Below are 25008 nucleotides of genomic sequence, written 5' to 3'. Positions count from 1 at the left end.
TTTTAAAGGATGAGCTACAGGCTGTGTGTTTTTCTTTACCAACATAGTGCTTATTAAATACTTCTGTACCATGAGTAAAATTTGAGGTGTTTTGCAAAAAAAAAAGAAAAAAAAATGTGCAGCCTGAGAAGCCCAACTGCAAAGTCTGAGTTTGCTAAAGGATGAGTGGGGTCCCAGTGGTAAAAGAGCCCCTTAGGAAGTTCAGCACTGTGTTTTGAACCCGTTTCTACACCGACCCTTCTTGGTCTCCACAGCCTACACACTCACAGCCCAGTCCCCGGATACCCTGCCAGGCCAGGGGGGAGGGGTGAGAAGCCAGCAGGTAGGGGGTTCACTCTTCTCCCCGTTGTAGGTTTGCAGAGGTACCTCCCAGGCTGCCCAGGTGGGGGACAAATCATTCCAAGTGGCTCTGGAAGGAGTCCCCTGGTGGTCTGGTGCTTAGGACTTGGTGCTTTCACTGCTGTGCCTGGGTTTGATCCCTGCAGATCAAACTCAGGTTTGACCACAGATCCTTGCACAGATCCTGCAAGCCTTGAAAAAGGGCCAAAAAAAAAGAAAAAAGTGATCTGGAGACCCCAGATTCCAGTTACCAGACAGCAGGGATGGCTGCCTAAGGCCCTGAACCTGGTCCCAGACTGACCAACAGACAGACAGACCCATGATCCTCAGCCAGCTCGATGGGGCCTGGCTGCCCGTAGGTTTGGGGAAGCCCGGACCCCGAGATCTTCCAGCTCAGTCCAAGGCTGCTGCCAATCAGACCCAGTCTCTGGGTCAAGGGGCCCCAGCCTTCCCAGTGCCACCCTTTGCCCTTGGCAGCCAGAAGACCTTCTTGGACTGCACCAAACTGGGTAACTAGGGACAGGCAGGCTGTAGCATGGGCAGGATGTGGCTGCCACTGTCTCCGCCACTGGATCCACGGGACGTGGCCTCAGAGCTAAGCAAGGCTTGGCCCCTCACTCAGGTAAGTGTGCTGGTAGGAGGAGGAGAGGGCTGGGTCTCAGTGCTGATCCAGCACAGGCTGTGGCACCAGACAGATTGGGGTCACCCTTGCCTGCTTCAGCTGAATGTTTCTAATCTTTAGTTCTCTCTCTCACCCGGGCCAAAGCGATTGCCACCATCTTGGCCCCAGCTTTTGCTTATGGCCATCCTGTCCCCTGAGTCTGTTTTTCCATCTCATGGCCAGAGGGCCTGAGACAGGGATCGATCCCAGGCCCCCCTGCATAGGCAGCATGGAGTCTTAGCCACGGAACCATCAGGGAAGTTCTGCCTTAATCACTTCTGCAGCCCCGTCCCTGCTCTAGCACAGCAGAGCCCGGCACACAGTGTTTGCTGAATGAATGAATAAGTAATATAGTACTTGCCTTCTCAGGGCTGTTGGGCAGCCTGAATGAGAGGCGTACAGAGAGCACCATCAGCTGCATTCAGCTGGTGCTCCATAAAGGTTTTGGTAATTCCTACCAAGTGTTGCTTATGGCCCAAGCTTTGAAGCTTCAGCTCAGCTTCTGCCTTAGCTGCTGATTTCTGTGTGACCCGGAGCAAGCGGCTTTCCTTTGTGCCTCGATTCCCACCTTTGCAAAAGACAGTTAATAATAATTGAGAACTGAGACTTCCTTGGTGGTCCAGGGGCTAGGACTCTGCACTCCCAGTGCAGAGGGCCTGGGTTTGATCCCTGGTCAGGAAACGAGATCCCACATACCACAACTAAGAGTTTGTGGGCTGCAACTAAAAGAAGATCCTACATGCCGCAATGAAGACCTGGCCCAGCCAAATAAATAAATATTTTAAAAAAGATAGTTGAGAACTCACGCAAACTGTCTGGGACCATGGCTGGTGGTGCTTTAGTCGTTAAGTTGTGCCTGACTCTGGCAACCCTATGGACCGTAGCCTGCCAGGCTTCTGTCCAGGCAATGGGATTTTCCAGGCAAGAATACTGGAGTGGGTTGCCATTTCCTTCTCTAGTTTGGGGGAACCATGCCTACCAGCCTGTCAGTTCCCAAGACCCCTTGGCTTGCTATCCATTCAGCAAATCTTCACTGAATCCAGGCAACTCAGTGGTGATCCCCCAGCTCTGGACCAGCCACCTCCATCGTCCCATGTGGCACCCAGTGGAGGGGACCCTCGGCCTGGGATCCAGCTGTGTACCCTCTCCCAGAGCTGCAGCTCTCCCAGGGGCACACAAGGATGCTCTAAGGGCTAGAAGGCCCCTCAGCAGCTGTGTAGAGTCAGGCAAGCAAGGGACTTCTTTGAGCCTTAATGTCCTCATCTGTAAATGGGGATAATAATGCTTCCAGCCTTGCAGCATGGTGGGAAGGAGTGAGCTCCTCGACCGTGAGTAGCGTGGACTGGGCAGAGTGTTAGGGTTTGGTGTTCGATTTTGTTACGATGCACCGCCTGGGGCTATAGATGTAAACAAGAGGGAGAGAGTCCCTGTCTTCAGGGAGTAGATATTCTGGGAGAGAGAGGAACATTAGCAATTCCCTAAAGAGACATAACAGTAAATCTTATAAGCCCCTGAAGAGAGAGATGAGAGTGATAAGAGGGAGACCAATAGGAGGGTGAAATTTGTCTTGGATGTGCTTCTGAGTGAGGAAGGATGAGTTGGAATGAGCTCTGGGAAGGATGGATGGAAGAGAGATCCAGGTGGAGGGCACAGTAGAGGCAATAGTTTGGAGGCAGGCGTAAATTTGGTGCGGAGTTGCCAGGTGGCGCTAGTGGTAAAGAATCCGCCTGCCAAGATGTAAGAGAGTGGGGTTTGGCCCCTGGTTGGGAAGATCCCCTGGAGGAGGTCATGGCAAACCCATTCCAGTATTCTTGCATGGATCACAAATAATCGGACATGACTGAAGCGACATAGCATGCAGACATGCACAAGTTTGGTACACTGAAAGAACAGCCAGGAACAGAACTACCATATGATCCAGCAATCCCACTCCTGGGCCTATACCCAAACCAAACTGTAATTCAAAAAGATACGTCCACTCCTATGCCCGTAGCAGCACAATTCACAATAGCCAAGACATGGAAACAGCCTAAATGTCCATCAACAGATAAATGGATAAAGAAGATGTGGTACATCTATACAATGGAGTACTACTCAGCCGTAAAAAGGAACGAAATAACGGAATTGGCAGCAACATGGATGCAACTAGACATTATCATTCTAAGTGAATGAAGTCAGAAAGAGAAAGTGTGGAATCTAAAATATAGTACAAATGAACCTATCTACAAACCAGAAACAGAGTCACAGACACAGAGAACCAAACTGTGGCTGCCAATGGGGAAAGGGGTCCGGGAAGGGCAGAGTGGGAGTTTGGGATTACCAAATGCAAACTATTACATTTAGAATGGATAGGCAACAAGGTCCTACTGTATAGCACAGGGAACTATATCTAATCTCCTGGGATAAGCCATACTAGAAAAGAATATAAAAAGGAATGTGTGTGTATGTATAACTGAGTCACTTTACCATACAGCAGAAATTAGCACAACACGGTCAATCAACTCTACTTCGATTAGGGGCTTCCCAGGTGGCACCAGTGCTTAAGAACCTGCCTGCAATGCAGAAGACATAGAGACATGGGTTCGATCTCTGGGTCAGGAAGATCTCCTGGAGGACTGCATGGCAACCACTCCAGTGTTCTTGCCTGGAGAATCCCATGAACAGAGGAGCCTTGCAGGCTACAGTCTGTGGGGTTGCAAACAGTCAGACATGACTGAAGTGACTGAGCACACACATACACATACTTCAATTAAAAGAAGAGAAGAGAGGGGATTCCCTTGTGGTCCAGTGACTGAGACTCTGTGCTCCCAATGCAGGGGTCCCTGGTTTGATCCCTGGTCGGGGAACTAGATCCTGTTAACACATGCCATAACTGAGATCCATATGCCACAACTAAGATCTGGTGCAGCCAAATAAATATTAAAAAAAAAAAAAAAGAACAGTGAGGAGGCCAGGGTGGCTGGGGCAGAGACAGCAGGGAAGGGTTGCAGAGATATAGAGGTGGGCAGAAGGGATGGTGGGGCACAAGGTTTAAGCAGAGAAGGACCATGTTCTGGAAGCAAGTTCTGGATCCACTTAGTTGGAAGGGCTCACAGGAAGAACTAGCATTTATTAATTACTGACTATGTACCAGGCAGTGAGCTAAGGGTTTTCTGTTTAATCCACCCCCGCTACCCAGGGATCCTGGAATACCACCCTTCCCACTATCCCTCACCCCAGAGGTGGCAGCAGCTTCCTACAAGTAGCAGTCCCCAGGCCACTTCATCGTCTCCTGCTTCTGAAAAACAGCCCTGGTCTGCAATAATTCTCTGTTTTGAAAGGCCTAGAGCAGTTTTTTTTTTTTTTTTCCTGGTAGAACGTTGATGATTTTGCAAGTGAGGAACCTGAGGCCCAGAGAGGTTGAGTAAGTTGCCCCAACTCACACAGCCAGCAGATGGCAGAGTCCGTATTGAACCCAGGCATCCATGTTTCTCAAGGTAGGATGGAGTCCCTGGCTCCAGACTCCACTGCTCTCTCTCTCTTTTAAAATTTTATTTACTTATTTATTATTTAACTTGGCTGTACTGAGTCTTCACTGCTATGCAAGGGCTTTCTCTAGCGGCAGTGAGTGAAGTCTCTTTTCTAGTTGGGGTACATGACTTCTCGTTGCAATGACTTCTTTTGTTGCAGAGCAGAGACTTCTCTAGGGTGCGGGGTTTTAGTAGTTGCGGCACTCGGGGTCAGTAGATGTGGCCTGTGGGCTTAGTTGCCCCTCAGCATGTGGGATCTTCCCGGACCAGGGAGCAAACCTGTGTCCCCTGCATTGGCAGGCAGATTCTTAACCACTGGACCACCAGGGAAGTCCAGACTCCACTGCTCTTGACTCATCTCTCTGCCTCTGGCCCCCGATGCTCTCTGGGCTGGTCTGCATGGCTGTCCACCTTTGCGATCACCTCTGTTTCTCTCCAACAGCTGTGTGCTGCTCGCAAGCACTTGGCACGTGTGGTCCTCTGGTGTTCAGCAGGTAGCCCGTCCTCCAGTCAGCAGGCGAAGATGTCCACTGTGCTAGTTCAGGGGTGTTGTGTGTGAGTGCTAAGTCACTTCAGTCATGTCCGACTCTGCAACTCCATGGTCGGTAGTCTGCTAGGCTCCTCTGTCCATGGGATTTCGCATGCAAGAATACCGCAGTGGGTTGCCATTTCCCCTTCCAGGGGATCTTCCCCAACACAGGGATCGAACTCTAGTCTCTTATGTCTCCTGCATTGGCAGGCAGCTTCTTTATCACTAGCACCACCTGGGATGAGAAGTGTCAGTGCAGCCCAAAGGCATGAGCTGAGCATCACAGATAGACACACAGATGCATGCACCTTGGAGAGATGCAGGAAGACAGGCTGAGAGAGGTGCGGACCTGGACCAGGTACACTGGGTCCAGCAACCAGGGATGCAGGGACAGCCAGTCGGATCTCCAGAGTCCTCCCTGCTTCTGGGGACGCCAGGCCCAGCCCCAGCTGTGGGGGTCTCAAAGCGCACATTTATTGAGCATTCACTGTTTGCCAGGCCCTACTCTTAAGTGTTTGATAGGCACTGACTCGTGGCTCAGATGGTAAAGAATCTGCCTGTGATGCAGGAGACCTGGGTCCGATCCTTGGCTCGGGAAGATCCCCTGGAGAAGGGAATGGCTACCCACTCCAGTATTTTTGCCTGGAGAATTCTATGGACAGAGGAGGCTGATGGGCTACTGTCCATGGGGTCACAAGGAGTTGGACATGACTGGGAGACTAACATTTTCACTACTTTCACAACTCATGTTATCCTCAGAGTAGCCCCATGATATAGGGGTTAGTAGCATCTTTTTATTTCTTTTTTTTACTTTTTGGCTACTTCACTCAGCATGTGGGATATTAATTCCCTGACCAGGTATTGAACTCATGCTCCCTGCAGTAGAAGTGCAGTGTCTTAACCGCTGGACCACCAAAGAAGTCCCAGTAGCATCCCATTTTATGGAAAAGGAAACTGAGGCCCCAAGAGAGAAAATCACTTCCTTAGAGTCACACAGCAGTATGTGGTAGAGGCAGCATTCAAACCCAAGGCCTGGTGGTTCTTGTTTAAACCACTGTGCTGGACCTCCTCTCATAGAATGAGTCAAAGACACTCCCAGCTGCAGGGAGGACAGATGGCCTAGCCCAGACTGGGAGGCACAGCGCTGACCTGGTCCTAGGGATCCCGAGAAACCAAGGCCAGGCGACAGATGGAGCTGCTGGGGGAAACCTGGGCTCCCTGAGTCAGAGACAGGACCCATCTGCCCCCAGCTGCCCTCCTGTCATTTCCTCCCAACCCTGAGTCTCCACGCAGCCGCATGCTCAGTGCGGCATCTACAGGGACCATAAAGGTGGACCGCATCTAGTGGTGTGTGTGTGTATGTGTGGGGGGCTTCCCTGGTAGCTCAGCGGTGAAGAAGCCTCCTGCCAATGCAGGGGATGTGCTTTTGATCCCTGCGGGGGAAGATTCCCCTGGAGAAGGAAATGGCAACCCACTCTAGTATTCTTGCCTGGAAAATCCCATGGACAGAGGAGCCTGGTGGGCTACAGTCCATGGGGTTGCAAAAGAGTCGGACATGACTCAGCAACTAAACACACATATGTATGTGTAGATCTGTGTGTATAGATACGTGTGTGCATAGATGTGTGTGTAGATATGTGTGTATAGGTGTGTAGATAGATTTGTGTGTGTAGACGTGTGTGTAGATGGTGTATGTGTACATGTGTGTAGTGTGTAGATGTGTGTGGATTGTGTGTACATGCATGTAGTGTGTGTAGATATGTGTGTAGATACGTGTGTGTATAGATGTGTGTGTAGATACATGTTTAGATGTGTGTAGTTATTTGTGTGTGTAGATAGATTTGTGTGTGACGATGGTGTGTGTACGTGTGTGTAGTGTGTGTACATGTGTATAGTGTGTGTAGATATGTGTGTAGATGGAGTGTGTACATGTGTGCAGTGTGTGTGTACGTGTGTATAGCATGTGTATAGATGTGTGTGTGTGTAGATGTGTGTGTAGATGTGTTTGTGTGTGTGTGTGTCCCTCCAGTCAGGTTTCCTGGGAATGGGCGGCCCTGGACTGCGGCGTGGGCATCTGGGGTGCCCTCTCCTCAGCTGGGTGCAGGCTCCGCGGCGGACGAGGGCAGCCTGGCTTTGGGCGGCTGGAACCAGGGCCCTAGCAGATGGACCCGTCTGGCACAGACGCGGGGACATGTGGCGCTGTCGGGGTTCCCTCCAAATGCCCCCTGGAGCGCGGGGCGGGGGGCTGGCCAGGCCCCTCTCAGCCCTCTTCCTGCCTCAGGAAGGAAGGCCCCAGGTGAGGGGAGCAGGCGGGGGACCCGAGGAAACAGATGGGCCCGCGGGGCGTGGGACTGTGACCTCTGACCCCACAGGCCTGCGCAGGGGGGTGGGAACAGGCCAGGCGGGCAGCTCCCAAGGCCCTGAGTGGGGGAGGGTCACCCGAGGCCCACAGAGAGGGGCATGCTGTTCCTCCTCCCTCCAGGGTTCTGTGCCAGCCCCAAGCAGGGTCCGAGTGGGCAGCTTGGCCCTGGCACTGTGAGCACCCCTCTCTCTGGCAGGCCCAACGTGGCTGTTCCCCCCCCACACCGCCCTGCTTCAGCTGTGCCCACCTCCTGCCAGCCGGGGAGCCAGCTGGGAACCTTGGTGCCAGGGGGGGCCCCTGGAGTCCCTGCCCCCTCCTGGGCAATGCCAGCCGGCCCCCACCCCCACCCCCCAGGCCCAGTAATGGGTGGGTAATGAGTGCTGGGGGAGCGGGGAGGGGTGGGGGATGCAGGTGCCACAGGCGCTGGCACGGGGGCCGATAATCAGGTTTGCCAACGCCATCTGTCACCGCGCGAGCATCTGGGGCTCAAGGTGACCCTGTCACCCTCAGTTACAATTATGAGTTTGGCATCTGTATTAAAGCCCGCCAGCCGGCCAGGCGGGGGAGGGCTGGGGTGTGCACGGGGGTGCACGGTGAGCCCTGTCCCTGGGGTCCCGTTCCCAGGGGCTGCATGCCTGCCAAGGCACAGGCTTCTCTGTGCCTGGGAGAGTTCGTGTGTGTGTGTGTGTGTGTGTGTGTGTGTGTGCATGCCAGCCTCCACAATTCTGTGAGTGTATCTGTGTGCAGGGCTGGGAGTCCTGGCTTTTTGTGTGTCTCTGGGTGTGGTGGTTGTGTGCCTGAGCTTAAGGGGGTTGGCCAGGGCTGGGGGGCAGCGCGGAGATCATGTTGGTACACAGATGGGTGTGTGTTCAGGTACTGGGAGGAGTGTGTGGCAGATCTGGGTGTCTCTGGGTGATGGTGTGTGTCAGGGTGAATGTGTGATGTGATGTGTGTGACGGGGTGTGTGTGTGTGGTTGTGCATGTGTATCTGAGGGTGTGTGGTGTTGTACACCTGATGGTCAGAGGCTGTAAGTCTGGGCATGCGGGTCTGTGTAGAAGATCCTGTTGAAGTGTGTGTGCGTGTTTGAAAATGCACAGGGGCAGCAGCTGGGAGAGGCTCTGCGGTCGGTGCAGGGCTCCTCTCCTGCCCCTTCGGTGTGTTCCTGTCCTCAAAGCCCCTGCTGCGAGGCTCTAATGTGGAGGATTGAAGAAGCTGGCTCCGAGGGACATCCCATCTTCTTGGATCTGGATTCTGGGTCCTCGATCATTCTTTCTTTTTGTTTGTTTTTGGCCATCCTGTGCGGCTTATGTGATTTTAGTTCCCCAACCAGGGATTGAACTCAGGGCCCTGGCAGGGCGATCACCACGTCCTAACCACTGGTCTGCCAGGTAATTTCCCACTGGGGCCTTGAGTCTAGATTCTGAAGGACAGGATCTAGATTTGTGGATTCTGGATTGTGGACACTTGGACCTGGATTTTTATTTTTTAATTTTTAAAAGTGATTTTATTTATGTATGTATTATTTTTAGCTGTGCTGAGTCTTTGTTGCTGCACAGGCTTTTCTCTAGTTGCGAACAGAGGCGCTACCCTCTAGCTGCAGTTTGCAGGCTTCTCACAGAAGTGGCTTCTCTTGTTGTGGAGCGTGGGCTCTAAGGCACGTGGACTCACTCAGTAGCTGTAGCTCCCGGGCTCCAGAGCACAGGCTCAGTAGTTTTGGCACACGTGTGTAGTTGCCCTGTGGTACAGGAGATCTTCCCAAATCAGGGATCGAACCTGTCTCCTGCACTGGCAGGCGGATTCTTTATCACTGAGCCACCAGGGAAGTCCCATGGACCTGGACTTTAGATTCGGGGTTCTGAGTTCTTGGATCTGGATTCTAGATTTTGGTGTCTGGGAATCTAGATTCAGATTTGATTCTGAGATCTGGTTTTGAATTCCGGAGTTTGAATTCCAGGCTATGAATTCTGGATCTGAGTTCTTGCTTCTGGAGCCTGGTTTCCCAGCTCTGAGTTCTGTGTGTTGAGTCTGGCCTGCCCTCTCTGCCCTTCTATTCAGACAGGGCCGGGGGCTCCCGGTACTCCGCACCACCGCCCACCCCAACCTGATGGGTGCAGAGAATACACATGGCCAGCAGGGGACACCCTTGGCTCAGACTTGGGCCAAGCTGACCCAGACGGGAGTTAGGGGACCACCCTGGCCCAGACTGACCCAGCCCCTGGAGGTGTACCGGGACAGGGCTTCACTTCCCTCCCCAGCCCTCCCAATCTCACTTGGTGACTGATGTCTCTCAAGCTTGGCGATCTGGACCCAGCATTCCCACTGATATCAGTCTGGACCAGGGGACAGGGCACCCGGTCAGTGGGTCCGATTGAGAAGAGGGCATGTGAGTGTCTGTGAAGGTGTCAGTGAGTGCATGTGTGAGGGTGCGCTGTGTGGGAGCACCCCAGATAGTGATCCCATGGCTGGTGAGCCTGCGGGGTGCTGTGTGGACATGTGATACTGAGGCTATGTAGCGGCAGGGTCCTCATGCGGCATCCGCTGATGGGGCCACATCTGTAACTCTGAGCATCACTCTGGGGGTGTGGGGTCCCATTCCCTGTCATATGGGTGTGTCTGGCTGGGATCATGATTGGGTCACTGAGAGTCTGTGTGTATATGTGGGTGTCACTGTGCCCATAAGGGTGTCTCAGAGTGTCTGGCGGCAGTGTCCCTGACTTGGTCCCCGTGGCAGTGATGTCTTGTCAGTTGTAGTGGGAAGACATGTAGAACAGAGGTGTGCCTTCTGAGAGGGTCTGACCAGGGAAGACCTGTGGTCCAAATGGGAGTGGAGAGGGGTCCCGGGTGGGAGAGACCAGACACGCTCAGAGCATTTCCTTCATCCCTTCCCTATCTCTGACCTTCGTCCTCTCTGGATCTCTGTATAGCAGTGTCTCTTCTCACCTCTTAGCATCTCTGACTTTGTCTATGTGTCCTCGTTGCCAGGCACAGTGGGCTCCGTGGGTACCGGCTGACTGGTCCTGTCTCCCACTGAAGCCTTTCCTCTTCCATCTCGATCTCCGTTCTGCCTGCCTTTGCCCCTTCCCTCTGCCCTTCCTTATTTGTGCGTTTCTCCTGCAGGTCTCTCCCATCTCCTTCTCCATCTCTGTCTGTCATTCGGCTTGTAAGTGTCTTTCCCCATCTACAGCTCTGTCTGTCTCTCCCCATCTCCGTCTCTCCCAGTCTCTGCCGGCCCGAGTGGGTCCGGGTGGGTCCGGGACAGCCCGGCCCGGGCGCCGGGGCGAACAATGCCCCATTCACGCGGCCCGCCGGCGCCATGGCAACGCGCCCGCCCCTCCCTCCCTGCGCGCGGGCCGCTCGTGCCAAGAGGATGCCATGGTTACGTCAGGCGCGTGCCCGTACCGCGCGCTCGTGAAGGGGCCGGGCCAGCAGGGGGCGCCCGGAGGTAGCCTCTGCCTGGAGTCAGGAGGGGCCATCCTGCTTTAAGGGGACTTCAGCCACTCGGTGCCTCAGTTTCCCCTTCTGTAAAACGTCAGGGGTGGGCAGAGTGAGATCCTGCGTATCTCTATGTATGTCTTTTCATGCCTATGTGTGATGGTGTCTGTGTAGTTTGGGTGTAATAGAGGTCTTGTGACAGTGTGCCCTTGTGTTTGCATGCCTGGAGTGTGTGTGTGTGTGTGTGTGTGGTGGGTGTCTGTGGGTTGGGTATGAGTGTGTGCTTGTGCATTTGTGTGACTGTGTGTGTCCATGTCTGTACGCCTGGGGTGTGTGTGTGTGGTTCGAGTGTCTGTGGTGTGGGCGTGATTATGTGTCTGTGCATTCCTGTGATAGTCTGTGCCTGTGTTTGCATGCCAAGTGTGTGTATATGTGCGCATGGTGTGTGATGGTGGATGCCCTGTTGTGGGGTGTGGTTGTGAGTTTGTGTGATGATTATTTGTGTGTCTTGTTCACAAACTTATATGTGCTCATGTGTGTAACTGGGTGTGGGTTCCAAGAACTGCTGGGGCTCGGATGAGCCCCCCCCTCACCTGAGGGCCTCCTGGCATGAAGGGGTTGCCCAGCTGCCTGGGACTTCCAACTCCTCACAGGTTTCAGGAGAGCCCCAGCCGATGAATATTCATAAGGTGGGGGGCTGGCACCCACCGCCTACAGCTGCGTGTCCATTAGCCCCCCTGCTCTCCAGGCTCCGACGGCAGTGGGTAGAGGAGAGTAGCAGTGAGGGCCTCTCCCTGTCTCCATGACTTGGGGGGTTTCCTAGTGACTATTGTGGGGGTCATTTAGCACCTTTGGCTGCCTGTTGGGAGGGCTAAGGGGTTGTCTGTGATGTGACAGACAGTGGGGAGCATGGCTATTGTGGGACAGGATGTCCCTGTCACCGTGGTGTGGCTGTCCCCCACTGTTTCTTTGTAGCTCTGTCTGGGGACTCTGGGTGTAGTATGTCAGCGCATTTGTGCGCCTGTCACCTGCAACAGCGAGACACTTGAGCGTGCATCATCGGACTACCTGTAAGCAATTCCAAAGCAAGTGGCCTGTACCTTCTGGTGACCTGCTCCGTGACAATCAGGGTGTGTTGTCGAGTTATTGGAGTAACTGGTTGGGTTCAAACATTGCTCCAGGGGCAGCTACGTACCACGCCTTGAGGTTGAAGTGATCAGATTGACTTCCCCTCCTTGTGACCGAGCAGGGCAGCGACTCTGTGTGGCCACGTGGCTAACACAGCTGCAGGGGCACCCGGGCCGGGCATGCAAGTGCGCCCCTGCTGGTCAGCGTGATGCTGACACAGGGTGGGGGTCAGCATGTCCGGGTCAGTGTGAGGAGGTGTGAGACGGTGTGGCTGAAGGCACGTGTGACCAGCATCACTGAGGCTGTGATGGCATTTCTGTGGGCGACAGCGTGGGCTGAGGGTGTGACAGGCAGTGTTGCTGGTTGAAGGGGCGACGGTGCAGCCCTGTGTGCGGTTGAAGGTGTGACAGTGTGGTTGTGTGTGACAGCATGTGCGACAGTGCGGTTGTGTGTGACAGTGTGACTGACGATGAGACAGTGGCGGCTGTGTGTGGCTGGGTGATGGAAGGTGTGATAGTGACACTGTGTGTGTGACAGGGAGTGTGTGATGACAGGAGCCAAGGGCCTATGATGGCCGCACCCCCACCCCTAGGCAGCACAGGGAGCCCAACTACACTGTCACACACAGAGATACGGTCACATCCCGTGGCGTCTCACCTTGGTGCTGGAGTGAGTAGCCCCGTGGCATGGGACTGGCAGCTCCCTGACCTGGGGACATATGTGGACCTGAGACAGGGGACACTTGGAGATCCGGGGCCAGCTGGGGTCTGGCCTGGCTCCTCTGACTTCCCTCTACAGGCTGGCTTTGGGGAGTGGCCTCTAAATGTGCAGGGGATGAGGGTGAAGAGGGCTCCTCCAGTCCGAAGGACTCCGGCCTGGGCCCTGGCGTGTGACTGGGTGGCCCCTGAGACTCGGCCAGGGACATGGTGTGGCTGGCCTCACCCACCCCCCCAACCCCCAGTACCCACACCCTGGTCGGCTGGGCGGTGGCGGCATACAGAGGCCCCATTCAGGAGCCAGGGCCAGGTTTCCAGGACGGGTGGGGTGGGTCTCCAGCCGGCTGCAAATGAAATGTTTCCCCAGCTCTTTCCTTGCCTCCAGATGAGTGCTTGCCACCGGAAGCCCTGCCGCCTGCCTGTCCTCGGCCCAGTAGGGCTGCGCTGCTGGGACACGTGTGAGTGTGTGTCTACGGGACCTTGTGTGCAGCTGAGGGCCAGCCTGAGCGTCCCCATGTGTGATCTGGGGGTACCTGTGTATGTCTCTGGGTGTCAGTGTGTGATCTAACTAACTGTGTGTGACCAGGGCTGCTCTTGTGTATCTGTGTGTCCCTATGTATGCCATCTGTATGTCTGTGTGTGACTTTGTGTGTGCCACATCTATGGATGATTTCGAGAGCCTCTGTGTATGCTCAAAAGGTCTGTAAGACTGCGTGTCATTGTGTGACTGTGTGGCCTTGTGTGTGTGCGTAACCAGGCTTAGCAGGTGATGCTGGGAGTTTGCACAACTGCGTCTGGTTGTGTCTCTGTGGGTCAGTGTGTGTCTGCATCTCTAGGGAGGGTGTCGATGTGAGGGTGAGGGTCTTTGTGTGTGACTGGAGTGTTACTGGTGTCACTCTGTGGGATGGCTCTGGGGCTGTGTGCGTGCTTGTGTGTCTGTGGACTAAGGGTGTGCGCCAGCATCTCTGGATGATCCTGTGTCTGAGTGATTATAGCATTTATATGACCCCTCCAGAAGAGGAGGAGGGTCTGTATCTTAGTGTGTCTGGGTATGCCTGTATGTGTCTTTGTCATTTTGTGCCTGTGTGACTGTAGGAATCTGGTGTGTGTGTGTGTGACATGGATGCAGGTGCCTGGTCAGGGGCACCTTGGCAGTGGGACCTGTGATTCTGCAGTCCCCAAGAGGGGTTCCCAACCTCCAGAGGGGGCAGTGAGCACAAGGCTGGGACCCCAGGCCTGGGCACAGACCATGCCCTCCAGATTGGGCAGGGAAGACATAAGGCCCTCTTAAAGAGTGGGGATTCCCCAGTCCTGACAGGAAGGCCTAGAGCACCCCTCCCTGACCCTGGCAGCATCTGCAGCCTGGCTCCTCACTGATCCTATTGCCAGATGTTCGTCGTCCTCTCTGGAGGGCCTGCCCACCTGCCCACCGAGCCCAGCCACGCCTGACCCCACCTTTGGTGGCCCAGGACTTGGCTGCCAGAGGCTAGATGTTTGGGCATTGCCTCCCACTGCCCCCAGCATCCTGGCCGGGTAGTACCGTGGGCCTGGTGCCTGCTCCTCCCCCTCCTCCTCTCCCCACACACCTGCATTGTAAGAACACACCTGCTGCCAGCTGCAGCCAGGTGGGCAGCCCCGGCAGGGAGGAATGTGGGGGATTCCAGCTGTGGCATTCCAGCTGTGCCCAGCCCCCTGGCAGCACCCTCCTCCCCTGCGATTTCTTTTTCTTGAAAGCCAGGTGTGGTCCTAAGACCTGGGCTCTGCAGGGAAGGAGGGGTAGAGGGAAGGGAGGCCCCACCACCACCACTGTGTCCTTCAGCCTTTCTGCAAAAATCCTCCCAGCTGACAGCTGTGGAGGGGGGAGCAGAGTGGATGTGTGTGTGCACCGGGTGGGGGGGGGGGCGCGTATTGCGTGTATGGAAGTAAGTGTGTGGAGAGAATTCTGAGTGTGGATCTGTGCATGAATATGGGGACAAATGTTCTGTTTGTGTGAACATGTGTGAGGGTGAAAGGAAGAGAGTGTGTATGTGTGCTCACGGGAAAGGTGGTGTGCTGTGCGGGTGTGTGTGAATGGAAGGATGGCGGTTGTGTGTGTGTATGGATGTTGTGTGTGTGTACGCATGGCACACATGTATGAAGTGGGTATGGGATGCTGGTTGCAGCAGAGCCCAGATGCAGGACCAGGAGGGTGAGGAGGGAGTGGGCACAGCTTGTGGAGCAGGGCTGGGAGGATGGGCCGCCAGGTAGGGGGAGGCCTGAGCCAAAGATGACTGAACTTCTGAGGGGTTACCACTTCATGGCTATTTGCAGAGGGGCAAGGAGGGTCCCTGTGGCTCAGACAGTCAAGAATCTGCTTGCAATGTGGGAGACCTGGGGATACCTGGGTAGGGAAGATCCTCTGGAGAAGGGAAAGGCTAACCACTCCAGTATCCTTGCCTGGAGAATCCCATGGGCAGAGGAACCTGGTGGGCTACAGTCCATGGGGTGGCAAAGAGTCAGACAAGACTGAGTGACTCACACTTCCGCACTACAAGGAGGCCCCCCGAGCTGTGGGGGGGTCTCCCCAAGCTTCGAGTTATATTAAAGATCCCAGACACTCCCAAACCCTTCAACCAGTTCTTCCCCACTCCCCAAACCTTTCTCACCGCCCTCCTCCAGCCCAGAGGCCCACACTGCTCTGGTGTCCCCTTCACTCAGGCACCCGTAACCCCCAGATCTATTCTCTGCTCCTTCCCTAAGCCATCCAAGCCCCACCTTGGTCCCCCCAAACCCCTCCTGGGCCTACAGATCCCTAGCTGCTTCTCCTAGCCAGTCCCAGCCTCTCTTGGGCCTCCTCAAAGGCCCCCAGACCCGTCCCCGCCCCCACCATTTCCTGCTCTCCTCCCCTCCCCCGCTCTCCCCCGCTTAGCCTATCCCCCACATCCTTTCCTGAGCCATTCAGGCCCCCGGCCCCCGTGATCCCCAAATCCCCTTTCTGCCCCTCCCCTCAGCCCCGCAGAGCCCCCAGACCCTCCCGCATCTTCTCTTCCATCCCCCATGTGGCCCCGCCCCTTCTCCTTGGCTCCCGACCCCGCCTCCGGTGCCTCCTCCCCCACGCCCTCCTGCTGCAGCGGTGGCGGCGGCGGCGAGGCAGCAGCGGCGGCCCTGAAACTTTAAACGGTGTTAAAAGTTTCTGTTTACGAGAAGCCCTTGAATTTTTAAGGACGTATCGATTCCCTCTGCCACGGCCTTGCATCGGCGGCGGCTACGATGCTGAGCGGGAAGGCCGGGGCAGATGGGTGGGACCCTGGGATATAGCCCCCCAGGAACGGCAGGGACAGACACACACGTAACCAGGCACATTCTCAGGCGCACAGAGACCTCCCCCGCCCGACGCGTCGCGCGCACACACACCTAGTCACACACACCAACACAGCCTGTTACACACAGCCCCACTCTCTGAAAAGACACAGAGCCCTGGCTGCCCGACACACACAGGCACCTGTGTACACACACTCTGGTGCCCACAGATCTTCATCAGGGCCCCAGATCCACAGGGACCCCGCAGAGAGAAACACATTTCTAGGGACACCCATTCAGTCTTACAACTCCTGATTACAGACAGACTGACTGGGTACACATGCTCTGGGACACAGAGAGAGACCTACATCCATACCACACACACACAAGCTTGTCACATTCACTGACACTTTCTGATAGAGGCTCAGAGTTGGTGCACATACTGGGGTCAGCTCAAAACACACACACGGTGGCATCCTCATCACCAGCACCTCCTGTCAAAGAGCAGACCCTTCATATACGTGACTCCAACTAGAATGTCAGTGCACCCAATGCCGGATCTTTTGTCTTGTTCCTTACTATGTGCCCAGCGCTAGGCACAGAGCCTGGCAGACACCTCTGACTCATAGACACCCCCAGGCACACAGCCAGACCCGCATTGCTACTCCACCACACTGGTCCATTCAGAGACTCCTGGGCAGACATACACTGACCTGCCATCTCCTTTCCCCCCAAAGGACAGCTAGACCCACCCAGACTCCTGAGACACAATGCTGGCCACCTTGCCTCAATGATGCAATGTGACTGGGAACATATGCCCTCAGGTATATGTTCACCCCACACGGACACACACACACACACACACCTGGGCATCAACATGCTTCCAGCAGACAATGCATAGCTGAGAATTGCCACAGCTTCTTGGCCCAGGAGGATGAGAAGGTGCTGGCAGCAGGAGGGAGCTTTGTCTGGGCAGGAGCTGCCTGGGGGCTGCAGGCACTGCCTCCCCACCCACCCTGGGGGTCATTCAAGGGCTCCCCCTGCCCCCATGCCAGGATTCCCAGCACCAACCTTCCCCCCCATTCCTCCTTGATCCGGAAATGGGGGGTCAGGGGCCTGCAGGAGGGGAGGGAGCCTCACCAGGGGGTGTGAGTACTGTACCCGAGGCCTCCATGTCCAATTCTGTCCCTGATGGTTGGGACATGTGACCCTTGGAAGATTTGTGTATGTCCATGAGCAGGTCCAAGGACAAGTGTGTGTGTGTGAGGGGAGGGGCCTGGGTGTCTGTGTGTGACACTTGTGTACGTCCGGGCATCAGGCGTGTGGTATGTGTGCCTGTGTGTAGCTGTGACTGCCACCGTCGCTTCGTACCAGTGCATTTGGCACGTATATCCTGGCGACTGATGGTGTGTCTTTGTGTGACAATGTGTCAATGTATCTTCATAACTGCCAAGGTGGTTTTTTGGTGCAACTTTGTGTGTGTGTGTGTTGCAGGTGCATTTTGGGTGTCTGTGTATAGCAGTTGTGTGTCTGGAGTGTGTGAGGATGTGGTTGTATGATCATGCCAGTGTCAGTGTATCAGGATGAATCTGTAGGCGTCAACCTGCACTGATGTGCGTCTTGGTGGTATCAGTGTGTGTCCATGTGAGGTCGTACTGGAGTGTGTCCACCTGTATTGGGGAGTCTAAACACGGTTTGTTGTTGAAATGCATGTGTGTGGGCATCATCGTGTGATGGTGGGCCCTGTGTGCGTGTCAGTGCGTGCATCGTGGCTTGCTTTCCTAGTCTTGCGTATGTGTGTGCCTGTGTGTCGGTGCATGTGTGTGGATTGCGTGTCCATGCTGCGTGTGTAGGTGTTTGCGTGTGCTCTGTCGGACTGTGGAACGTGTGGCAGTGAGTTCTGTACGTGACATGTATGGGGAGGTCCGAGCCTCACTGCGTGTCAGCGTGTGTCTGCCTTGGAACGCGGGCCAGCACGTGTCGGGGTGGCCGCGTCGGTGTGCGCCCCCGCGCGCGCGTGTCTGCGTGTGTGTGTGTGCATGTGTGCGTGCATGCGTGTGTGTGTATGTGTGTGCGCGCCGGCCGTCGCTCCCCCGCCCTGCCCGCCCCTCCCCGCGCCCCTCCTCCCGCCCGCGCCGCCCGCCCGCTCCCTCTCCCCGGAGTGCGCCGCTTCCAAACTTTGTCTAAACTTTCACTTTCACAGCGCGGCGGCGGCGGCGGCGGCGGCGGCGGCGGCGGCGGGCGAGGGTGACCGGCCGAGCGGCGGCGGCATGGAGTAGACGCGCGGCGGCGGCGGCGGCGGCGGACGCGAGAGGCAGCGGCGAGCGCGGCGGCGGCGGCGGCCCCGGAGCCGGCGGGGCCGAGCCTGCGAGCGGCGAGCGCGGAGCGGCGCCGGGCCGAGCGCGGGGCCGCGGGCCGGGCGGGCGCAGCGCGGCGGAGGCCGGAGGAGCCGAGCCGGAGCCGGAGCCCGAGCGCGGCCGCCGCCTGCCGGGCCTCCTCTCGCCGCGGCCGGCCGCCGCGCTCCCGCCCGGGCGTCCAGCTATGTACTCCCCGTACTGCCTCACCCAGGTACCGGCCGCCGCCCCCGCGCGACCCGGGAGGGGAGCGGGCGCAGGAGGCCGGCCGGCGGCGCGGGCGGGAGGGCGGAGGGGGAGCGCGGCGGCTGGGGGGAGTGAGCCCGCGGGCGGCCGAGGGGTGCAAGCCGGGCGATGGGGAGTCCGGGCACGCGTCCGGACGCCCCGGTGCGCGTGCGACCCTGGCCCAGGGGCAGACTCCTATTCGGGTTCCGGGGGTGGCTGGCTGCGTGCGTGGCGCTGCCCCTGGAGCGCGGAGCCGGAGTGCGTGTGTGTGAGTGTGTGTGTGTGTGTGTGTGTATGTGTGTGTGTGCGCGCGCGCGCTCGACTGGGGTGCAGTGGGCAGCGGGACTCCCGCCGACCTGTGGGCGACTGTGGCGTGCACCCTGACAGCGTGGCCGCTGGCAGTGTTTGCGGGGTGACAGGGTGGCAGGGGGTGGTCCGCAGGGCGCCTTGCGGGGACTGGGGCTGGCGGCGTTCCCTAGGGCGGGCGCAGCGGTTCCGGAGGGTGGCAGCGGCCGGCGTGCGTGGCGATGGCCCTTGCGTGCTGCCGGGGTGCCCGGGGCGGGCCGAACGGCCCGGGCGTCTCCCCAAAGTCTTTGTTCAGGCCTCACATGGGAGCGGGGCTAAGAAAATGGCGGGGCTCCCAAATTTCTGTGGGGCAGGGGAGGGGAGGGAGGGACGGGCCGGCTGCCAGCCCAGGCCGCGCCTCTTCGCCGACCCTGGACGCCGCAGTCGCGCCCCCCCACCCCGAAAAAAAAAAAACTTTCCTTAGCGCAAACTTTCCGGCCCCAGCGACCCCGGCTGACTGCCGCGCCGCGGACCAGGCGGGTCTGGGGAATCCCGTCCCGCTGCCTGGAGGCGGGAGGGGCGGGAAGGAGTCGCGGACAACTGCCGATCGTGCTGCGGCCACGCCGTCGAGTCAGCCGCGGGCGCTGTGCCGACCTTGGCGCGCTGCGAGAGCGCGTCCCGCCTCCAGCGAAGTTCTCAGCACCGCGCTCGGTGCAGGGCGAAAGAGGCCCGGGGGGTATGTGTGCCCTGCCACCCCACCCTCCCTGGAGGTGGCTTCAGGCTCTGAGAGGGCACAGAAGCTACCCAAAGCTCCACAGCGGCCCTGGTAGCACTGTCTCCTGGGCCATGCTGTGGCTGGCAACCCAGACTCCGCAGAGGGACACCTGGGGGCTGCCTAGCTCTGCCTGCCAGCAGAGCCTACGTTTGGGGGGCATCTCTAGGCCAAGTCTGGGGTCCTAATTGTCCCCTCTGCCGATCTGAGCCTTGCCAGCTGTGTGCCAAGTGTGCCCAGGCTGGGGAATGGGAGTCCACGTGAATATGGCTGCAATGCGGGTGTGGTTTGTGGCAAGGGGCTAGAGGGTATGTCAGGGGTTTGTGTCGGCCCCCCTTCCAACAAACAGAATGCTTGTATCCACAGATGCTAGTGTGTGTGTGTGTGTGTGTGTGTGTGTGTGTGTGTGTGTGTGTGAGAGAGAGAGAGAGAGAGAGAGTGTCAGTGTTGGTGTCTGCATGTGGCCTTGTGGATCAGGCATGGGCAGCCCTGCGTGGTATGGACATGTGTGTGGCCAGGAGCGAGGGGTTTCCTGTACAGAAGCAGGTGTGAGTACACGTTAGTGAGGTGCATATGCACCCATGTGTGTCACAGTGTGTATGCAGGTGTGAGCAAGCACTCTGGCCTTGATGGCAGTGTGGGGGGCCCCCACACCCACCATCAGTCAGGGTGGCCCCTCTGACTGGCCAGCCCCCTGCTCAACGACCCCTATACCTAGCTGGGTGTGAGCTATGGTTGGCCAATGTGTCTATTTGGGGCCTAGTGGAATCAAGACCTCATGCTTGAGCAGCCCTTGGCCCACCAGCCGCACGCTTAGCTCTCAGGCCTACCCTCCTCCTTGGCCTGGGTGAGAAATTGGCTCCTCAGACATCACAGCACCCTGGGAAAGAAAATACTAGCTGGTCCACTGGTGACAAGATGAGGAAGGGCTGGGGTAGCCCCCAGACTCAGGGCGATGGCCAGGCCTTGGCTCTTTGACACCCCAGAAGGGAGCAAGGGGTCAGCTCTGTGTTGGAGGCCTGAGTGTGGCAAGGCGTCTGGGGAGAGAAGGGGGCATGGGCTCGCTGGATTGCGCTCCTCAGCTCTGGGCAGGCGGCTGCTGTTGACTGGTCAGTGGAGTCCAGCCTGCCCTTCCTGCCAGTCACATTTCTGGGAGCTAGTCTCTGTTTTTATAAATCGTTCTGCTTCCCTAGTTTGCTCTGCCAGTCTCGTCTTTTCCTGTATCTCTGTCTTTCTCTGCCCCTTTTCCGTCTCTCTCGCTGTCCTATATCTGTGACTGTCGCTGTCTTTCCCTGTCTCTCTCTCTGATTCTGGCCCCATCTCTGCTCTATCCTCCCCCTCGAGTCTCGGACTCTGTCTCTCCCTGGCCTCGTTGTGTGTGTGTGTGTGTGTTTTTTTTTTCAAACCAGAATTGGCTTCGATTTTAAAGTCAATAAATGATTGAGCAGGAACGAGCTTGGAGCAGCGGGGCCCTGGCGGGGAGAGGCACTGTGGGCGAGGGGGAAGGGCGGACGTGGTGATGCGGTGTGGGGGGAGAAAAATCTCCTGGTGGAAAAAGCATCGAAATCCAGGGTGGCTGGGTGGGGTGCTTGCTGGGGCTGTTTGAGCCCACTGCAGTCACGGGCCTGAGTCCTCTGTTGAGGGGAGTGGGGTAGATGGCAGGCCCCCCCACTCCTAACAGACAGAGCTGCACCCAGGATGTGCACACACAGATACACCACCGCTGCCGCCAAGATGAGGACACGAACGACGCATTTGTGCTGACGTCCAGACACACGGCCATGGACGGACGAACTTAGGGACACAGGAAAAGGTAGACCTGTGTTCTCTCCCTACCAGCACACACACACACACACACACACACACACACACACACACCCCAACACACACGGACCCGTTGATATAGGGCATGTGTCTCTATATAAACTCACGGAAACACAGCGATACTGGCCAGACACCTTCGGATACAGGCTGACTCAAGTGTGTCTTCGCTCACACAGACCTGACACAAGACACACACCTTGACACAAGACATGAGGCTGCTGGCTTACCCGGGTGGGTACACAGACATGCATGTTCACCGACATTGCCTGTCACGTGGCCGCAGGAGCAGCGGGATGTTCACGTACCCTTATTTCCACACAATCACATACATACTCCTTCAAGGGAGGGTGATGGGCTGGGGCCTCCCTGTTGTCCCCATGCTCTCTCCCTGGGTCTCTGTGGCCACCTCTCTGTCCCTGTGAAGCTTATCCTCCCCGTCCTGACGCCAACACGAGACCCCCCCTTGTTATGACAAATTTTCTCTCTGGCTCTGGCCCTGCCTCCTCAATGGCCATTGCTGGGGTTGGGGGTGGGGACGGGAGGCAAGTGTGGCGACCAGCTGGGACAGAGTATCCCATGCTTGGGGCGAGGTTGAGCTCAGATTGACGGAGCTCAGAGCTGAGGGCTCTGCTGGGTTAACACAGGGGGGACTAGAACCAGGCATCCCTGGCCCGGTCCAGAGGTCTTATGTGACCTCAGAGGCTCCCAGGTGGAGCTGTGGGAGCAGAGGTTGAGTGTGAGACTTGGCCAAAGATAGCTCAGGGTTTGAACTCCAACTCTGCATCTTCTAATCCCGTGACTGGAAGCACAGGATTTTGTTGGTCTGTGAAATGGGCAGTAAAATATAATTAAAAATATTTCAATGGGCAATAATGATAATGACTTCTCACACTGAGATTAGGCTCAGGGCTGTACCTGGCATGTAGCGCGTGGTCAAGGAAAGGAATGATGTGTCATTTTGGTTATCACTGTTAGGCCAGCCGCAGGCCCTTCTAGCTGAGGGCAGGCCACTCCGGAGGGATGGAGGGCAGGGTCAAGCACCTCCCAATCATAGAAATCCAAGTGGACTGCCTGGAGGAAGGAGGAAGCAAGAGAAGAGTTGGAAAGGAAAAGAGGCCAGCCCATGGCCCAGCTGTTTTTCCTCAGGTGGGCTACTGGAGGCCAAGTAGGTGGCGGTGGGTGGGTGGGCCGTGAGCGGGCAGCGCAGGGGGCTGTGGGAGGGATGGATGGCAGGGGTTCAAGGCAGAGAGAGGTGATGGTGGGGGTGCGGGAGGGGACAGAGAGAGAGCCAAGACCTGGGCTGCCCTGTGGGAACCAGATGACATTTGTGGGGGGCTTCGGTTGCCCCTGGTCCTTTCCCTGACCTCGACCAAGCTGGCTTTGAGGCCAGGCTCTGAGGCCTTGGGCCAGAGTGTGCAAGGGTGTGTGCATGTGAGTCTTCAGATGTGAGTGGGTCAAAAAACCGAGGAATCTGGGTGGATCCCAGTGTAGACATCCTCGTGGCACAGAGTCATTTCTGTGTCTGCATCAGGGCATGTCGTCACCTGGGCCCATCGTGGGGATGGGATGCCTGTGTGGGACCCTATGAGGGCCCTTGACAGGGTCCAGCAGGCATTGTGGGTATGTGCAGGGGGCAGGCGTGCAGCTGTGGCTGGCAGCAAAGGCTTCCTGGTGGTCAGTGTCAGACCACTGGCTTCCATTTCCAGCCCCCGGGGAGCCTGGCCTTTCTGGTCCCCTTGGTTCCTGTCCTCTGCTCTTGAAGTGCAGGCACAGGGGGGGGGGCGGGGGGGGGGGCGTCTCACAATTTCCTCCAGCGGACCGAGAGGCTGAGGAGGCCGAGACACTGGTGCTTCCCTCCAGCACAGCGCTGAGGAGGGGGCTCCTGTCCCTCCTAGCGGGGGGCGGAGGGGAGAGAATGCAGTCTGTGCTTTCCAACCCCCAAACCCCTGGATGTGGAGGTGAAGGGACCAGGTAGGGGGACACCCCTGAGCAGCTCCCCGGATTCTTCCCGATTCGTGTGTGCATTCATCGGCATGGCGAGCCGTTGGAGGACCATTTCCCGGAAGATGGCTGTGCGTGTCTGCGTGGCTCCCTTTCCAAGTGGCCCTGTGTCTCCGAGGGTGTGTCAGTGGACGCTGCCTGCTGTCTCTGAGGGTCACCCCCGGCTCCGTCTCTGTGTATTGAGGTGACACCGAGGTGGGGGCGTGTCACCACGGGTGTCAGGATGCCCGATGTGGTCTGTGTCACAGTGCCACTATGGAACGTCACCAAACAAATCATCGCTCGAAGCCTCCCGTGTCTGGCCGTCACACACAAGTGGTGTGTCAGTGTGTCTTCGTGTGTGGGGTGGCCTGCCTCTGTCCACCTGTGTGGGCGTACCCGCCTCCCTGTGCGGGCCGACAGGTATCACCCCCAGGGCACCGTGTGTCCTGGACTCGTCCCGCTGACCATCAGCTGCTGTTTGACCGCTTGGACCCCTCTCCGTGGCCTCCCCTGGCCTCTCGGCACCTTGCGAAGGGCCCACTATGGCCCTATAGCGGCTGGGAGTAGGACGGACTCTCCGAGGCTTCCCCTGAGGTCTGGCGGCCGTGGTGGCCCTGCTGTGGGCCCCACCCTTGCCCCTGGCCCGGCATGGACAGAAGCCCGTTGTGTGGTGAGGTGCGGGTGTATGTTTGGGCCGCCCACAGGCCTCGCTCTGTCTGCCCGGCGCACATTGATCTTGGCTTCTGCCCGTGTCCGTCTTGGCCTGGCCAGCTGGGGTGTCCGGCTGTCTCCATGGGCCTGAGCCCACTGCCCCCGGGGCCAAGTTGGCCCCGGGTCCCCCACCCCCGCACCACCCTGCTGACCCTCGGAGGCTCTGAGAGCATGGTTTGGAAACTGAAGCCCCCTCCCTGATTTCCCCTGCCCCCTCTCTTTCCTCCCTCTCTCGTCCCCTCCTCCCGCTCCCTCTCTCCCTCTCTCTCCTCCTGCCAAACGCATCTTGGCTCTGTCTGAATATCTCTCCTCCTCGATTTTTGGCTCCAGCTCTGGGCGCGTTCACTAAAAGAAGGGCTAGCTCCCCCCTTCCCCGCCCCCCTTCCTTGCCGCCTCCCCCCACTCCGGAGGAGCCCCTCTGAGGGCGGGAGTGGCCGCGTGCAGGGGCCTGAGCCCCCAGGCGGGCTGGGCCAAGGGGGCACAGGCCCGGCGGGCGAGGGGGCTGGGTGGACTGGGCCTGGCAGCCTGAGCGAGCAGTGGCTGGGGTGACTTTGCTGCCCGGTTGGGCGGGCGGGCGGGTGGGGAGGGGTCGGGGGCACGGAGCTGGGGTGTCTGGCTTCTGGTGGGGCTGGCAGGCCTCTGCGAGGCGCAGCTGTGCCCAGAACTCCGAGCTGCGTTTGCCATCACTACCGATGTGGCTGCGCCAGCCGGGGAGGGGGAGGCGGGTGGCGGGCACTGCGGCGCTCCATAGCCAATCGGAAGCTGGGGTTGCACTGGGGAGCTCTCCCCCCACTGGGCCCCACCCTGAGCAGAGACTGGGGGTGGTGGCCAGCAGCAGGCAGGGGGCAGTGCCACCACCATCGCCCAGAACCCTGCCCCCTCGGTTGGAAGCTCCGTG

The 25008-nt window shown here is 57.7% G+C and overlaps 1 protein-coding gene across 1 annotated transcript in view; it reads left to right on the top strand.

Annotated features, from left to right (window-relative positions):
• The first annotated feature begins 18205 nt into the window (after window positions 1–18205).
• Window positions 18206–25008, top strand: part of NFIX (nuclear factor I X) — a 97418-nt gene continuing 90615 nt past the window's right edge. The window contains exon 1 of the mRNA XM_065917641.1: window positions 18206–18524. Within this exon, the coding sequence (XP_065773713.1) occupies window positions 18498–18524 (27 nt within the window). The 5' untranslated portion in view covers window positions 18206–18497. The remainder of the gene's footprint in view (window positions 18525–25008) is intronic.

The sequence above is a fragment of the Muntiacus reevesi genome, chromosome 1, assembly GCF_963930625.1.
Source record: "Muntiacus reevesi chromosome 1, mMunRee1.1, whole genome shotgun sequence".
Classification (NCBI taxonomy): Eukaryota; Metazoa; Chordata; class Mammalia; order Artiodactyla; family Cervidae; genus Muntiacus; species Muntiacus reevesi.
Note: the sequence above shows the minus strand (reverse complement) of the source record. Positions and strands in the feature narration are given on the sequence as shown.